Source organism: Balaenoptera physalus, assembly GCF_965194825.1.
Source record: "Balaenoptera physalus genome assembly, chromosome: 4".
Classification (NCBI taxonomy): Eukaryota; Metazoa; Chordata; class Mammalia; order Artiodactyla; family Balaenopteridae; genus Balaenoptera; species Balaenoptera physalus.
The window spans coordinates 130,882,046-130,901,009 of record NC_138891.1 but is presented as its reverse complement, the minus strand read 5'-3'; the positions used below and the strand labels follow the sequence as shown (position 1 = coordinate 130,901,009).

Below are 18,964 nucleotides of genomic sequence, written 5' to 3'. Positions count from 1 at the left end.
AACAATTATTACCATCACAACTTCTATATATCACTCATATTAAGTATGAGTGAAGCAATTAATCTTAGAAATACATCAAAAAACCTTGGGATTATACGGTTCTCACAAAAGTGTATTTTATTTTAAGCATGAAATAACATTAATTCCTTCAGCAAACATTTATTAAACAACTTTTATGTGCCAAGAACTGTGCTAGCCACTAAAAAATGAAGTTGAGCACTTTTATCAAGAAAGAAATGTAAAAACAATAACTATAAATATACTATATAGAAAATGCAGTGATAGAGATTGCACAGGATAATAAGTATTCAAAGTAGAGATATTCTCTGGACTCAAAGATTAATAGAATGCAAGATGTAGTTCCCCTTATTTTCTATTTCTACCTCCATGAAGACATGTTCAATAAATGTTGAATAAATATATGTTGAATAAATCAACTGATTTCGGAAAACCGCATGATAGTCTTCATTATAAGACCTAGATTCTTGGTTTAACTATCCAATTACTGGCTATATGTATGACCCTACACAAATCAATATACTGTCTAGAGGTCAATTTCCTACATAATAAATAGTTTAGTCCATCTATTCTGCTTATTTTGCGGGGTTGTTGAGAATTTCAAATGAGCTAATATATTTGAAGTTGCTATGAAAATCCTCAAGTAAAATATAAAAGTATTATAAGATTTTATCCTTAAAGAAAACCACAGGGCAGTATATTTTATAAAATGCTGAGAGTATTATGTGAAATTTTGCAAATGAGAGACATTTCATGAGGAGTTGAAAAATATGTCCATCTCCCCAAAGGAATGACTACTTATAATCTCTATCAGGAAAGTAAGTGCTAACAAGAGTACATATTTTCTGAGGAAGTTACACATGTCTGTTCTTCAGAAGGTCTCTTCAAATCTGCCGTTGAATTTCACTCTATGACTACAACCTTCTTGACTCTGGTAAATGGAAGTGTCCTAACATGAGTATCCTTATCTGAAAATCACATGTTAATTTTACTCACAGCACTTTCTTTCTACCAAATATAAACAAGTAAATAGACTGATAGATAGGTAAATACTGAGAAACAGAATCCAATATTGAAATATTGAGCCTCTAACTCAATGTAGTTGATCTTAACACTGGGCTTAACATAAGACAGTCCAAAAATATTTGTTCCCTGAGTCAAGTCTTTTGTGGCTGATCCAAGTTCCGTTTCTTTTTTCTTTTTAAGAACTTAAAACAAAGCAGAGCCATGACTACAATTTTCTCTGGCATATGAGGTATTATTTTAGAGAAAAGTAGCTATTGGAGAATGAAAGGTGTTCAGCTGGAGAATAAATGGCTGTTGAGATCAGAAAAATAGAAGATAAGGAAGCAGGCAGAGTTATTATGCAGGTAAAGGAAGCTAAGCAAAGGTGGAAATGAAGATGTGGTGTGTGTTTTCCTCCACAGACTGAAGCGGCTCTGATGTATGATGCTGTGTACGTGGTGGCCTTTGCCTCCCATCGGGCTTCCCAGTTGACTGTCAGCTCCCTACAATGCCATCGACACAAGCCATGGCGCCTTGGACCCAGATTCATGAACCTGATCAAAGAGGCAAGTGATGCTTGTTCACAGTTCAGTTCTTCCTTTGGCTGAGCGCTGCTAGACTTGTCCATGTGGTGAGGTCCTTCCCATTTGGGTCTGTTGGCATGATATCTATAAGAGAGGAGAAGGCATCATTAACCAGTCTGTTGGGAATTCACTGTTAAAAGTTTGTCTAGAAGAGCTATCAGGAACTTTCCAGTGTGATGCTGAGAAGCTTTAAAAAGCTACCAGATCATAACATTCACCATCCTTCATTTCAACTATAACCCCAGCTGCTGCTGGCCCTCCATGCATGTTCAAAATAGCTCACAGGTGCTTATTCTATGGTCTGTTGAGTCAAGGGGTAGGTTGGTCCATCACTGAAGAGTACCAGAGATAATTCCCGTGTTGTCAGCCTCTAGTGCCTCTAGTTCCAGTGGTTTCCTAAGTCTTGGGTTCTACAGGACTGAACAGAAGGACCTCTTTGTTCTAATGATATACTGATTATTTTGCCATTTGTCAGCTAACTGGAAAAGTCTGGTACCTTTCAAAATCTACCACATGTACTAAAGGATTTTTAAGAGTACAGTGTTTGGGAAAGAAAAGAGTTCTCACTGCTATTTCAGGGCAATAGCCCTGAAATCTTGGACACCCATTTCTTTTCTCTAAGGCAAGTTGACGTCCCTTCACCAGACCCTGTTCTAAGATCCTGAGATGCCTTATAGATATGTATTCTTGGATTATCTTTGACCCCAACACACATTTCAGAGTGTGTCTGGACTTGACGAGATGAAATAAGGTACTTGGGGGCAGCCGGGCCTGACTGAGGATACATCATACACTGTGATGCTGTTCTAATGTTTTCTCTATGGGATGCAGAGATTACCTCTCAAGTGAAGAGTATCTTTATTCCTTTCTGTACTGGAGAAGGATGGGGTGAGACAAAGCCATAAAAGAGAAGAGTGGCAGGGAACATAGTGCAAGAGAAGAATGCCCAGCCAAGAGCAAGGGAGAAATCTAAAGAAAGATACCTACTTAGGTCTTTATCTCTGCTAGTCTCTTCAGCACCTACAGACCCCTCTTCAGGCTCTTCAATCTACTTCCTCATTGAAGGCTGACTCTGATCCGTAAGGGTCAGGACCAGAGAGACAGGCGGTATGAAGGTTAATACTACTCAGGCTCCAAACCAAGGTTATTTACAAGGCTGGGACTGAAGTATGGCTAACAGCAAAGAAGTGCCTTGGGCACACGATTTAAGGAGGCACTTACTCTCAAGCTTGAACCCTGCACTTACAAGAGACTGAGAGAGAGTGCTTCCTTAAATTTTGTGCCCTGGGTCCCTCTCTTACCTCATCCTATTCCTGGCATTGTGATTTGGGTTTAAATTCCAGCTCCACCAACACTTATGAGCAATGTAACCTGGGTAAGTTACTTAAACTCCTTGTGTCTCAGTTTTCTCACCTGTAAAATGGGAATAACATCTTCTAACTCACAGCATTATTGTGAGGATAAAGAGTAAAGTTAATACTTGTGAAGAACAGTACAGCAACATAGTAAGAATCTGAAACATTAGCTATTCTCTTACCGTTGGAATGGACCACTCATAACAGCCCTTGTTCAGTCCTACTGAGGATGATGCCAGGAATTTAAAACTGGCAACAAAAACAACAACAGAGAAATCACAAATAGGCATAAAATGACCTGTTCTGACAGCTACATACATCTGACATACTGTGCCTAATAGGAAAACATCACACAGCCCTTCCTCTCCCTGCAGCGATCATGGTTATGTCCTGAACCGCCATCCTGATCACCTTGATCTTTAACAAGAAAACAGCTGGTTTCCTTTTATCTCATACCAGTGCAAGAAGAGGCATGAGACAACATGAAAGCTTGGGATCAAACACTCTGGAACACCCTAAACACCTTTTTTCTTGTACTTAAGTTGCATAGGAAGGTGAAATTACCAAGTGATCTTTAGATATGTTTAAAGAAATAATGAGCTCTAAGATGAGGGACCACATTGAAAGCAAGAAAGCATTTTACATTCAGTTACTCCAAAGAACAAATTCCCCATTCTCAGGCTCCACAGCTGGAGGTAGAAGGGGAGATGCATTAGAAACCTTGTGTTCATCTTTTCTTTTGTCTCCTGAGTCACGATGCCTTATACTGCCTTTGGCAGGGTGTAGGCATCTGCAGAGAAAATGGGAAAGCGGGTTAACCGGGAGTAATGCCCCAGCTTGTTGAAAGACTGGCACTGAGGGAATTCTGAGACAAACTAAAACATGCAGAAGTGAGAAAATGCAGATATTTCTTTCAGTGAGTACCTAATACAACAAAACTTTGCAGCTATCGGGTTTTATTAAGAAACATGAAATAAAGCACTTGGTCCTAAAACTTCCCCTGGTCCTTTCTTTTAGTAACTATCGTTTTCTAAATGATTTCCAAAACTATAATCAGAAATAACGTAAGGAAGCAAGTCAGCAGATTGAATTTACGGGGTGAAGATCAAATTCGTCGCAGGAGGTAAACTTTCCGAGCAGAGAGGTATTTGCATGTGCACTAACCCCTGATAATTCCACACATCATTTAGAATCAGTAAGTCTTTCAGACAGATCTCTCAGGCTATCTACTTTTCAGTGTTTTTAGGCTGACCAGAAAGAGAGAAAGAATTAAAGAATATTTCAAACATGATAGAGTATGTTATAGTGTTATCTCTCTGGGCATTTGCTAAGCAAATACATATTAAGAAATGATAAATTTCCGTTCAACAGCATTACTGGGACTCCATTATATAAGTAATATTAACTTGGCGCTATAGGAGATATTTTCCTAAAATTATAAGATGTGGTTTCTACTGTCTACTAATATAAATTCTACATAGTGGAGGAATAGCAGGCTTCATCTGAAGCTTTCATTTGAACCCACACTCTTCAGCAGGATATGCAAGGTCCCTAGTGATCTGGTTCCTGACCTCCTGTGCCATCTCTCTCATCTCCTGCCTCAGTCCCAGCACTTGCTGAACCTATTGTGGCTCCCTGAACTTGCCATATGCTCCTTCCAAATTCTCTTGCCTCTGATTGAAGTGCCTCCTCTGGGTCATCCTTTATGACCCAATTCAAGCACTAGCCTCTGTCTGCTGGCCCTGACTCACAAATTCAGGCTCTTCTCCTTTATTACGTCTGTTGTTAGACCATGATATTTGATTGCATGTCTGTCTCCAAGCTGTGCTTTTCTAGTCTCGATTCCCTAGTCCTTACACAATGCTGAATGTAGAATAAGCACCCAATAAATAGATGCCAAACAAGTAGACAAATGGATAAGTGAATGAGTGAACAGCAAAGGAACTGAAAAACACATACAATCTATGAGCAAGTATTATAGCTCAAACTCCCCGTACATGAATATCATATTCAGACAAAATTCAATAAGGCAGAAACCAGGGCCTGGGTTAGACTCATTTACTGGGGTCCTAGGTTCTAGTGGGAGAGTAAGGCAGGGGTCTTAGGAATAGTCCAGCCTATTTAACTGTGAACTGAGAGTGTAGACCCTGAGATTTAATCAGTTCACTCTCTGCGTAAACCTAGTCATTTAGCCTCTTTTTTTTTTCTCAGTTCCCTCTTCTATAAATTGGGGATAAAATACCTACTTCACATGCCTGTAAGGATTACATTTAATATATGTACAGCCTAGCAAAATGTCTGGATTACAGTGATTTCTCAAGAAAGGGTAGCTACCATTAAATGGAAGGTCATTGTTAAAATGTATATCATATAAGGTGGTGGTCAGGAAGAAATGAGGCAACACGTATAAAACTTTAAGTGTATTGCCTAGCATATGTAAGCACCGCATTCTTGCTGTTGTTATTCGGCAACATCACAGTTATTATTGAGCCTAAGATGAAGTAGTAGTGCTTATAAAAAGAAGGACAGGACCTGGCAGTGGAAAATCAGTAGTTCAATGGAGACAGTCATGCAGCACACAAGCGGCCAAATGCAATGATGCCAGGGATGGAGAGAGCTTTCAATCATCAAGCACACACAATTGTTCAGGAGGGACCCAAAGACATTAGGTAACAATCAGCCATGCTGAGATAATAGAAAACCCTGGCAAACCACATCTCAGGTCAGTCTGGGAAATGATAGCTGAATGTGGGGTGAAGAAGCTGAAACACTTCCTGTTTGTGGCCAGAGTTACTCTGGACCCAGAGTAAGTTCCAGCTGGCCATGCGGAAATCAATGGGAATAGCTGGAGAAGGAGCAAGCACATCAAAGCATCTGGGAAGAGAAGAGTCTGAAATCACAGGTGCTGAGAAGAGCAGTAAACTGTGGGTACAGCAAAATGAATCAGATTTTAGGTTAAATCAGTTGTTCTTAACTATTTTCTGGGTTACAGACCCTATATTAAAACTGATTTAAACCATGTATCTGTTATTCCCACAAAAAGATTTGTTTACAATCTCAGGGGCCTTACAAACATGCTGGTCTCCTTGAAACTCATGTTATACACACACAATGGAATATTACTCAGCCATATAAAAGAATGAAATAATGCCATTTGCAGCAGCTTGGATGGATCTAGAGGTTATCATACTAAGTAAGCCAGAAAGAGAATGAAAAATACTGTATGATATCACTTATACATGGAATCTAAAATACGACACAAATAAACATATCTATGAAACAGAAACAGACTGACAAATATAAAGAACAGACTTGTGGTTGCCAAGGGGGAGAAGAGTGGGAGAGTGAAGGATCGGAAGTTTGGGATTAGCAGATGCAAACTATTACATATGGGATGGATAAGCAACAAGGTCCTACTGTATAACAACAGGGAACTATATTCAATATCCTGTGATAAACCATAATGGAAAAGAATATGAAAAAGAATATATATATATAACTGAATTACTTTGCTGTACAACAGAAATTAACACAACATTAGAAGTCAACTATATTTCAGTGAAATGAAAAAAAAGTGTCTGAACTGAGTATTTAAGGCAGAATTTGGTTGAAAGCATGTTCCAGTATGGTGACCAGCAAAAATATAAATGAAACATAAGGAGTTCTGATGGGCTCAGATGGAGTGGTTCCATGTGGAAGTGGCGAGAAATGAGTTTACATAAATATGGAGAGACAATTGGTTTCTACCTGAGAAATTCTGCTGAGAATTTCTAATTTTATTGATGATTGATAAAGAAGTCACTGTTCTTCAGGCAGAAACAAAATGATATTTTAGACAGTTTATATTGGTAGCTATGTGTAAGTTTGATTGAAACAGAAAAACCCACAATGATTATTGAGAAATTGTGGACATCTTGGTTCAGAAGTAATCATCACTCATAAAGAGCTAAAAGGGAAAACAATGTTCAAGAGAGATAAACAAAAGTTTCTTGAATTAGCCCTAATTTCTTTCCAAAATTTAGACCAAAATGAATTTAGGTCTAAATTCATTCAGTGACTTCCCTGTTGGAAAAATCCATCTGGATTTTTGGAAAAATCTGGATGTCCTGCTGCCACCCACATATCAACAAATTCCCAAATAGAACCCATCAGTTTTATCTATTAAAATTATTATCACTACTGTAGGCCCAATGTCAATGAATGATGATGTAACCAGTATATCAAACAAACACAACTAGTGGGACAACAAAATCAGTTTATTTTCTTCCTACTGCCCATTTAAAATTATTTAGTGAAAATTGCATAGAGACTATGATTTTTTGTTTACTAAGGTAATGGCAGTCCTAGAGGTTCTTTAAGTTGAACTTCAACTTATGAATTAGACTATCTAGTCCAAGACGTTACTCAAAATTGTAACTTGATGTAACATCAAATTTCTCCTCTCCCTTAGCTCTGCTGGAAGACTCTAGGGAAATGGAGGGATGGTGGGCTCTCCTCTTTCTCCTTTCCTTGCTGACTTCCTCACCACACCCTTAGCTGCTGGACCTCCTACCAGGCTCAAAAAGTGGTAGGACAACGGTCCCCAACCTTTTTGGCACCAGGGACCTGTTTGGAAGATAATTTTTCCACTGACTGTGGCGGGGGGTAGGGTGGGGGTGGGACGGATGGTTCAGGCAGTAATGCCAGTGATGGGGAGCGGCAGATGAAGCTTCGATCACTCACCCTCCGCTCACCTCCTGCTGTGCGGTCTGGTTCCTAACAGGCCATGGAACTGTCTGCAGCTTGGGGGTTAAGGACCCCTGTGTTAGGACACTTCCTACTTGGCTGGGCTGCTCAGTACTCTCTAAGCTTAGCAGGAAATTCCTACATTAAGTTGGTGCCCCCGTAAGCCTGGTAGATTTTTAAAGCTTAGAGTTCCTATTGGGCAGGCTTTCCTGATGTTTCTTTGACTCAGACCAGTGGACTCCTGTTTCAGATGGAATGGTATGGAGAGTTCTCAGCCCCTTGAAATCCAGTAGTACACCTCTTGCTCTTTCTGCTGAAGTCTCCTCACCCTTCTAGACTGTCCTATTGACTATAACCCAAGACTATCCCACCCAGGTACCATGGATACAAATCTGGTCCACAGGAAACACCTACTCATTCCTTCCTTGGTAATTCAGGGAATACCTCTAATTGCAATGCGGCAGACTTCTGCTTGGCCCATCATCTCAACTGGTCAACTCTATGTAGACTTCTTTTGTCACTTGGGAGTCACACCATAGTCCACTGCCACTTTCTCATGTCTGAGTCAGCCGTTGGTCTTCTGCATCTCCAACTGTAGCCAACCTATTTCAGATTTCCCCAAATGGCCCCCTGGAAGCTCCACTCACCAGGAATGGAATTAGAAAACAGTATCCTAAAGGCAGAGGGGTGTGAACTCACAGAGAGGCAACAGCTCTGTCCAGAGAAATCTCTTCAGCAACCACCTCTACCACACATGTGACCCTTTGTATAAATCCTTGATCTAGAACAATCTCTGAGGGGACTTCCTCTGTACGTATGTATAGGAAACTTGGGAGTTTCTAACTACCCACTCTAGTATCCTGATATCCATCATCTGGGCACCTGATTTGACACATCACAGTAAGATAGGACATATCACTCAAACCAGACCTCTACAAGTTTGTCTAAATTTCTTCATCCAACTCAGCACACTCATCGCCTTAAGTCCCATCAGACTTTCTATCCTAAATATTCTTTAACAAACTTCCTTGCCCACTGCCCTCATCATTTCTTCCCTGGACCATTAAAATAGCCTCTAACTATGCCCCATATCTTGACTGTCAGCCCTTTTACAACCGTCGTCACCATGTAAGCAAAGTGATGTACAAGAGTGCATAGTAGGTATTCTAACCTCTAGAAACACAAACTTGCTTATAGTTTCCTGCATTCACCATGCTTTTCTCATACAGTAAAGACAGGTGAGTTTCTCTTTTCCTGGCAAAACTGACCTCACAACACCACTTTTGTCATACTCCTTTCAGTCTGAAAAGCACTGCCTCCCATTTTTCATGTGGCTAACTCTCTCTCAGAGTTAATTCTCCTAGTCCAGTAAGCCTCTCCCTAACCTTTATTTGGGAATGGATTCTCCACTGGACTTCATAGCTCCGGTACATCTCTATGTTAGCATTTCACATGCTTCATTCAGACACTGTAAGATCTTTCCCTTGGACAAGGACAAAGTCAATTTATCTTTCTGTCCTCACGTCGCTGTGCAGTACATGGCAGGCATTTAAAAGATGCTTGTTGCACTGAACCCAGGAAGCTAAAATCTAGCAAACTTTTAATAAATTTCACTGAGCTGATACTTGATTTTAAACCATGTAAATAGTTCCTAATTGATTTGGTCCAAAATAAATTTCCTACATAAGAGTGAAACATTATTTCCAAATGCCAAAGTATATGGTATATCACTGAGAACTATGTAAAATATGGGCAGCTTTCTGCCACTGTTTGGTTATGAAAATGTAATTTATTGATTTATTTTGATGGAATGAAGATTAGAAATTTGAATATATAAACAAAACATTCAAATTCAAGCTTTTAAAAATCAAAGAGTAAAAGTTAAAATTCTCCACTGAGGCACCTATATTTGCTTTGATATTTATTTGGACTTTTACTTAGCATGTCAGTATTGAGTGGGTTTTGTGTGTTTTTTTTTAATGGGATCCAGGTGAAAATTACAGAATTGAAAAAAAAGTCCCTAGAGAAACATAAGCTTTGACATGATTTTATCCTACTGTGGCTCCAGTAAGTAACACTTCCCGTTACGCCTACCATCTGATTTTGATTGCCAGGACAAGCAGTCCCTTGGATTAATTAGATGACATAGGATCTGGCAGCAAACTCAGTCAAATTGCCACTCTTCAGAAAAATTTCCATTTGTATTTTTCATTCCGCACCTATTGAAAATTACCTGCATTCTGACTCCTAGCTTGCACTGTGTACGTGAAACCCATTCATCCCAGCATTCTCTCATATTTAGGACATTTAGACCTAAAGGAAGAGAGAATTCTTCAGGTCCTTGCTTCAGTTCCCTTTACAACTCTGGACAAAGAAATGACATCCGTTCGAAGTTTACAATTTTAACCAATTATGTACATTGTCTCATTTATAACTAAGGTGCTAAAATACCTGCCCCTGAAATATTCAGTCAGTGGCTAGGTGAAAAATCACCTGTCAGAAATGTTGAAAGGGGATGTCAGCATAAAATGGGAGGTCTGCCAAGTTCTCCTTAGTTTATATGATTTTAAATAACATTTTTATTTATGAGATAACATTCAAAGACTCATGTCAGTTATCATCTTCCTTCCATTCAGCTACTAATGTCCTGGCTCTGCAAGGTTGATTGAAGAATTTGCTTTCTATACTACAGTCTGTTATATAGGTGTGTACATGTGAATATGTGCACATGCACACATGTGTTTAATTTATTTAAATGAATGCAATTTTATAGATACGTATGCACATATGTATACATATATGTATATGCATGTGTGTATATGCACATACATATATATGCAAGTATACACACATTCGTATACATATGTGTGTATCTGCATATACATATATATGCATGTATACATATACACACACACATATATATACATATGGGGATGTGTGGGTGTGTACATGTTTGTATGGATATATATAAATTTTGTGTGTGTGTGCCTACATATATTTGTGTGCATATATATTTCATTCAGCAATTTTCTTTTCCAGTCAATCTTACTTAAGTTTTGGAATACATCTAAGTTGATGTATATTTATTATTTATCCAGTTCATTCATTTTTGTTGAAATCTAGTATTCCATCATTCATTCATTCAGCAAATATCTCCTAAATACTCAATATGTTGCAGCCACTATTCTAGACACCAAGAATGCAATGGTAAGCAAAACAAAGCCCTTGCTCTCATGAAACTGATACTCTAGTGGGGGAATCAGACATATATAAAAGGCAATATTGTACTTCAGATGATGACAAGGATTATCAGAAAAGCAAAGCTCAGGAGAGGTAAGCTGTTCAGGAGGAGTCCTTGAAGACAGAAATGGACATTACTGTATTACATAGGGTAGTTAGAAAATACTTCACAAAAAATGTGAAACTTGAGTAAAGTCCTAAAAGAAAAGAGAGAGCAGGACATGTAAATATTAAGAGAGTAAAGTATCCAAGCAGAGGAACAACTCATGCATTAAATATACTTCAGGGTACTTATCCATTTCCCCATGAATGGATACTTTGGCTGCCTGCTTTTCTTTTACACATCCAAACAATGCTGTGATGAACTTCTAAGTAATAGCCTCTATGCACAAATGGAAGATTTGCTCTAGAGCAGCACTGTCCAGTAGAAATATTATGTGAGTCACATAGATTTTCTAGTAACTACATTAAAAACTTAAAATAAACAGGTACAATTAATTTTAATAATGCATTTTATATAACCCAATATATCCAAAATATTACTACTTCAACATGTAATCAATATAAAAATTACTATTTTACTTTTTTTCATAAGTCTTTTAGATTCAGTTTGCATTTTAAACTTATAGTCCTCAATTTATACTAGCCACATTTCAAGTCCTCAATAAACTTGGTGACTAAATAAATAAATGTTTACATAATACAATAACCCACCCAATCAGGCTAACTAGGAAAAGATGTGAATTCAACCCATGAGGAATCCACATTTTTGTCTTCATAGACAAAGAATATATTGATTAGCTATAATAAGTATATACCCAACAAAGACAAAATTTGATTAATGTGACCAAAGTAATATAAGTAATTCAAGACAGAATGATTTGATTTCCAGATTAAATTGATCACATAATCTAGATAATTAGACAAGTGCCTTATTCCCACCCACTTCACCCTCCCTGGGTCTCAGATTTGTATTCCTGCCCATTTAGCTGATTTGCAAGTACAGAAGCCAATTCACTCTATTTTGGAAAACATGCCATCACATGAGCCAGTGCCAAAGGAAACTAGTTTATGAAAAAAGAAAAGGCAGGTGCACATTCTAAGATAAATCCTTAGGAAATAAAAAAAGTTTACCCAGAGTTCATGGCAAAGATATAAAGTCAGCAGATTTAAAGTTGGAAATCAAATATTGGCAAGAAAAGCCACTATATTTTTAAATTATGCAGTGATCCATGCAAGCTGTTATTGCAAGATAATGGGTTATAAACAATACACATAATAGTTAAAATTATTATGTATTGAACAGATGAGAATATAATAAATACATCACTTCAGTTCCTGAAATAGCTGACATCCAAAGAAGTTATGTGATCTAAAGATTATGTTTATCATTTCTTCCTTTGCTTAATGTTTATTTTTATTACCATGATTATGTATACTTCAGATTTTGTTTTAAATAGCTTTTCTGAGAACTGGCTTAAAATTGTGGGTGACAGGACAGAGATCACATTGCTTAGGTGGAGGGTGAATTTCAGATATTTGTCATTGTATTATACTCCAGGGACCTGAGTAAGACAATAATTGTACAGTTAGTCCATCAGGGCTATGTTTATACAATGGATATAGAGTGGGCCTCCTTTAATTAAAAACAAATGAAATAACACCACAATGAATCACATTTGTTAACTTTTCTATTCAGGAAACAGAGTCAGGTGCAGACAAATTTTTGAAACACATAAAATCTTTTCTCTGTTCTCTTTTCTCTGCACCATCTCCCGCAAGATAACTTTATCTCTTGATCTTACTCTTAGTAATTTCATGATAAAGTGTTAGCAAAATGAAGGTTTGCTAAATGAATGAATGACTGTAATAATTATGAGTCAGTAAATGCTTAAAAGTGTCATTCCCTTCATGTCATTCCCTTCAGGCCAATTCCTAAACTTGGAAAGCCTCCAAAACTCAAAGAAAAATCTCCTTAGAATTGGATTGCTGTGTAAGAGCTGATTTTGGGGGTGCAAGTAAACTAAATCTGACTGCCCCTCCAGTCTCACCACCATAGGCACCATGGCCTTGAGAAGGTCACATGATTTTGCTTCTTTGACCTGCAGGTTGTACAGTCTGCTTGTCCAGATCTTTCTAGAAGAAGAAGAAAGGGGACAGGAGGATGGGGTGGGACATGAAGATATGTTTCTCCTCACTGTAATCCTGTAGCTCCTCCTAGGTCTCACAGCCAGTAGGAAGAAAATCCTAATTCCCAGTCTTGCTACATTCCCACTGCATTTCTCCTACTACTTGAAAGTGTGTAACTTTTGGAAGTGCTACTTTATTAAACCATACTTTCTACATATATTTTGGATATCTATCAAATGCAGGTGTTGGACTTCAAAGATGAGTAAACCATTTCCTGCCATCAAGGAATTAACAATCAATTGGAGAAGAGATAGTTAACACAAATAATTAACATAATATACAATTATTATGTATAAATACCTAAGAAATACACAGTTGACAAAATACAAATAGTTAACAGTTAACATAATACAAGACCTAATAAAGTATACCAGAGAAGTATCCTTCTACAAGAACAGAGACCATAACCATATTTTTCTCTCTTAAAAGATTTGCATCCCCTAACTCCAAATTTTTCACGATTTCAACTTGAACAGCAGCATATTTTAGAATAACCCCCCTAATGAGTGCAACACTTCTGAAATGTGACTGGGTAGCCATTTCAGTATGCAGCGTTTGTTTTCAAATACTGCATTGCTAATGGAACCCAATCTTCAGGTACTCAAGGCAAAAAGGGAGACTCCTTGCCAAAGGTTAACATTGAAAATGTGCTGAGTGATTCACTTAGTATAATTTATTGATTGTTTTTCAGAATTCCCAGACTAGAAATAGTGTGCTCAACAATGCATAAAAAAATTGATGGTGCTAAACATTGATATCAATCAATAAAATTATGAACAGGGTATATGAATCAATTAACGAAAACTAGAGAGAGGATTGTCAAACACTACCCTACTAATAAAAATCCTATTGGACTTACAAATAAAAAGAGAGGTAATGCTTTCCAGTTGTGTTCAGGTCTGCTGAGTACTGACACCTACAACTCAGTAATCAGTCTAAAGCAGCCATAGTTTAAAGCTAAGTTTCCAACAATAAAATTTAAATTCAGATTTTTTTTAACACAGATAATCAGAAGTCAGCAGCACTATTTTCCTTTATTAGATTTGTATGTTTGACTCAGCAAGTCAATTGCTTTTCATGACTTTGAAGCAGAATAACCCATTTAAAGAAAGAAAGATTAATAATGTGCATTGTTATATATGTATAACAACACTCTATTTACTGTTTATCATAATGTGTTAAAGTGCTGTGTTTCTAATATATGTACACACACACACACACACACACACACACACACATGCACACACCAGTACACGTGAGTCTTGGAATTCAAGAAAAAGGCCAGTGTCAACTTAGTCCTATCATTGATGATCTATGTTACTTTGAGTAAATCACATCAACACTTTGTCTCCATGAGTTCAAAATTCTATTAATATGCCTTTTAAATGTCCTAAAAAGTGGGAGATTGATCAACTACTTTTCCACCTGAATAGTTTCACCAACTCCCTGAGTACCTTCCTCTGTGCCTCATGTCAGACAACCCAGGAACATTGTACAGAGAGAAAAACTCACAACCTGTGGGCAGCCCACTGGAATAAAATCTACATAAACTTGGTGGTCAGATTTACCCTGGAGTATTTACCTGTTCAGTTATAAGAATTGACCTATTAACTCAGCTCACAGTTTAGAGTACTAGAATATAAAGTTTCTCTTCTCTGTTAACTAAGTGGTTTCAAGTGCTTGTCTTGTGGGGAATGCAAAGATCACTGTGGTCCCTGCCAGCGAGGTGGAGGAGGACAGCCTTGAATGTTTCACAAGGGCCTAAGACAGTGGCAAGGTGAGGATACCTTTGAGGATTGAAAGCCAATTGCACTGAGAGCCCTTTGTCCACCCAGATTGTATTAAATTGAAGTTATCAGGAGCAAAAATAAAATAAAATAAAATCACAGACATGCAATAGGAAGGAAATATGAGGAAAGAAGAAGAGATCTTGCATCAGCGGTGACTGGTAGGTGGATCCAGATGAACCAGGGGTCTTTTTGGTGCCCACTGGTAGAGAATCCTCCTCACTTAACTGCCCACCCAAAGTGCAGGAGGGATGTAGGGTTAATCCTTCCAGGTACCAAAGGCTGACTGTTCTAAGAAATCTCACGCACTGCTCAGAAAAAGGAAACTAACGCCAAAACCTACTGTTGGGTCAAGGTGAAGACCTTTTTCAGTTACTCTCAAGTCAAGTGTTAGAGAGTGTTCAGAAGCTTAACAAGGAAATAATAATTATTGGACGAGAATGAATAGGAACATACATGGTTTAAATGGTTTATGTCTATTTGCTCACTTGAACATCACAACAGCCCTATGAGTGTTATTTTCGTTTTACATAAGGAAACAAGAGACTTAGCAAGATTGGATAATTGTCCAAAGGTTACAAGCTAGATCATGATCCATCCACGTAGAACGTGAGCAGTCTCAATCTCTGTACTACACTGCCTCTGTAATCTAAGATTTCAGAATTTTGACATGGCTAGATAAAGCCTTAATCTCTACCCAGTGGTATCCAACTAGCATTCCCTCAAAGCCTTGACTATACTTTATTCATATCTGTGCTTTTGTTTATTTTAAAATATATCTGATAATCCTGTAAAATTCAAAGCATTCAGCAAAGTTCCTCAGAATCCTCTGTGGCACAGCTGTGCTTCTACCCCATGAGCGCCTGAAAAGGCACAGATGCCAATGGCCCAGAGTTTTGCTCTGCCCTGAATAATAAAATGATCAGGGGTTTTACTGCATCTGGCTCTCTTTGATCAGTGAGGATTCAGATTTTTCGATGCAAAATATGACCGTGTCCAGTACAATTCCTATTACTCTCATTTACACTTACAGAATACTAAAAAAAATTTAAAAATTTGAAAGTCTTAGACTGAAAATATAGTAACCCATAACTTCTCTGAAAGTTCAGTGATTCAGCAACTTCACTTCTCTGGCAGAATTACTTTATACTCCCTAAATGGCAGTATAGAATGGTAGGATGTTCAATTCCTTCATACTGAAGTTGGGGAGATTGAGCTAGAGGGGTAGGCACAGCAGTCTCAGAGCACCAAAAACAGATCAGCAAGAACATTTTGGGTGCTCATACACTGGTTATGTGTTCTTTCTTGGATACTATTCTAATACACTGGGTCATCTTCTCAGCTGAGTGCTGTCTTTGGAGCCAGAAAGTATGGATCTGAATCCTCACACCCTCATCTCGTAAGACAAAGCTAATGATTCTTACACAGTTGCAAGAATGAAAGGAAATAGCATTTGTGAAAGTGTCTAGTACATTTGACAAGAGATGGAGAGAGTGCTCCCCAAAGAGGAGATATTTTATAGCATTGTCTGTATGCTGATTGGAATGACCCAGTCAGAGAGGGACAAGTTGCTAATGAAAGAGAGAGAGAAACTGCTGGAACAATGTCATTGTGTAGGTGAGAAGGGAGAGAGTCTGGTGCACACATGCATATGAACATGGACAGTTCATTTCTAGTAACAGAAGAGAAAGCAGAGAATACAAGCATAGATGCTGGGACATAGCGGTGAAGCTTAGTGCTTCTGCTTCCTCAGTAAGACAGAGAGCAAGATCATCATTGAGACTGAGAATGAACAGTTAGGATTTCTTACAGCAATGAAAGAAGTGGATGTCAGCCACATTACCTATATTTGAGAATTCTTCCAGAGTAGAACCATTTAATAAAATAACAAATACTAATACGTACCATTTACGAAGATTGCTCTGAAACGTTTATTTTATAATCAGTACTGAGAAAGATGTATCAATACTAAGGACTAGGAATTGTGACAAGAACTGTATCCATAAACAGGTGAGACCTGGTCCCCGACTTCAAGAAAAGCAGATTCCAATACAAAGATAGACATGAAAACAAATATATGCCTTAGTCTGGACTGAGTTATAGGTTAGAGGCATCTTTAAGGTACAGAGGGGGTCACAGGGCAATAGTGTTCTTCCATCTGAGTTGCTTTAAAAGCTTTCTCAGAGGAAATGAAGGTTGGCCTCATTTGGAGGACAGTGGCAGGCAGCATGGTGGGGAAGGGCATTCCGTTCTTGGAGACTGGTTGGTGGCTGAGAATGAATTACGGTAGGAGGTCAAATTGTAGATGATGAGTAGAGGCCAGTTCACGAAGTACCTTCTAAGCTGTGCTAATGTTTCCGAGCAATTCTGTAGGCTAGAGATTCTCAAAATATAGTGCACACAAAGATCACCTGAAGAAATTGCCAAGAAAATAATTATTTCCCTCATTCAACCTCCAGAGACTTAGATAATTCTTATGCCAGCTTGAGAAAGATGGCATTTGAGGTATCAAGGTGAAGTTGAAATATGTTGCCCATCCTCTGTCCCCTGTGTCTTGTATAATTCATCCCTAACCGATGATGTGAGGTATAGTCATGCTTTTTATATTGTCCCATTATTCAGAAGTAAACTTTCATCAGTGTTCACAATAAAGAAGAGACTGAAAGAGACATTAGTAGACCAAAGCCAAAATAAGCATGGCCTCTTGCTCTCCGGTTGTCAGATCTGAGTGAAGATCTAACAAAGCAACACAGAGCAGCCATGAACTTATGCTGAGGAAGAGGAAGTAGGAGGAAGGAAAGAAGAAAGCCTGGGTCCAACCTTTCTTTTTCCATAATTTTCATAACAGCAGGAGAGGTAGGGATATGAGGAAAGGCATGGGTGCTGCAGAGGGGCAGGGCAGGCCCTGTTCAACATCCTTCCACCTTTCCTTCCCGGTCCTATCAGGGCCAAACAGCAAGTTCAACCCAGGGCCAGGCTATAGTTGTCGACATTATTGATATTACAAACCAGTGATTTCAAGGTCAAGCTAATTATCACTGGAAAATAATATGTGAATGCTGACTCCCTTTGGGTGCAACCTACGAAAAAACACTCAGAAAAAAAGGATGCAAATGTTCATTGTTGGCTTTTGTGTTAGTTGATGATCCAGGGTTTGCCTGGGCAAGTCAGGTTTTGACACTAATAACTGGAACTGACCTTTTGCGTATAAATGTTAGAGGTTTTTTCACTCATTCATTCCTTTCATTGATTCCATTGTAAATACAGCTTTAAAGTTTATGTGGCATGATAAGTAAGAGTAAAGGCAGTGTCTTTTAAGGAAAACACTTTTTTAAAAAATTCATTCTAAATATCCTATACCCTTTTAAAGTAAATATTCTGAACCAAAGTCAGACAGGCTGATAACAACATCATCTAATTACCCAAATAATGTAGACTTACTCAAATAATCTAGTCATGATTTATGACCAAAAAAAATAAAAGAATCTAATCAGGGAGTGGCAGTATTTGTGATTAAAATTCTTCTGAGGCAAGGAACTGAAAAATAAACATTTTTTTCTTAATCAATACATGTGATGAGTGTGGTCACTGTCAAATATTTTAAAAGACAATTCCAAAAATTGCAAGGGATTTACTTTTAAAGAAATAATGAAGATTTGTAAATGTGGCAAATTGTTGATGTAATTTTGAACCTCAACTAAGTTTGCTCCATTCAACCATTACACATTTTCTTTTCATCTTGCTATTATTAGAAATGGAAATAGAGCATCTTTACACAAAGCAACACATCTAGCCAAGAATTGCAATTACCCTCACAGCTCTCACATTTTATCAACAAGATCTGCCAACAAAACATTTTGAAAATAAAGACAATAAATGAAAATCTCCCTATGAAATGTTACCTGAGCATTAGACAATTATTCTGCATATGTTTAGCTTGATAGAATTCATATTTCAGACTTTTGTGCATAATATGTTGATGATTACATAGGGTCAAACTTACCAACTAAATTATACAAGTGCTTTTTATTCATTCTATTTTTATTATTTCAGATATGAA

The 18,964-nt window shown here is 37.9% G+C and overlaps 1 protein-coding gene across 9 annotated transcripts in view; it reads left to right on the top strand.

The window, feature by feature from the left end:
- Positions 1 to 18,964, top strand: part of GRIK1 (glutamate ionotropic receptor kainate type subunit 1) — a 428,591-nt gene that overhangs the window by 306,137 nt on the left and 103,490 nt on the right. For all 9 annotated transcript variants that reach the window (XM_082460382.1, XM_082460380.1, XM_082460384.1 and 6 more), the window contains one exon: positions 1,446 to 1,589. In XM_082460382.1, coding sequence (XP_082316508.1) covers positions 1,446 to 1,589 — 144 coding nt within the window. The remainder of the gene's footprint in view (positions 1 to 1,445; positions 1,590 to 18,964) is intronic.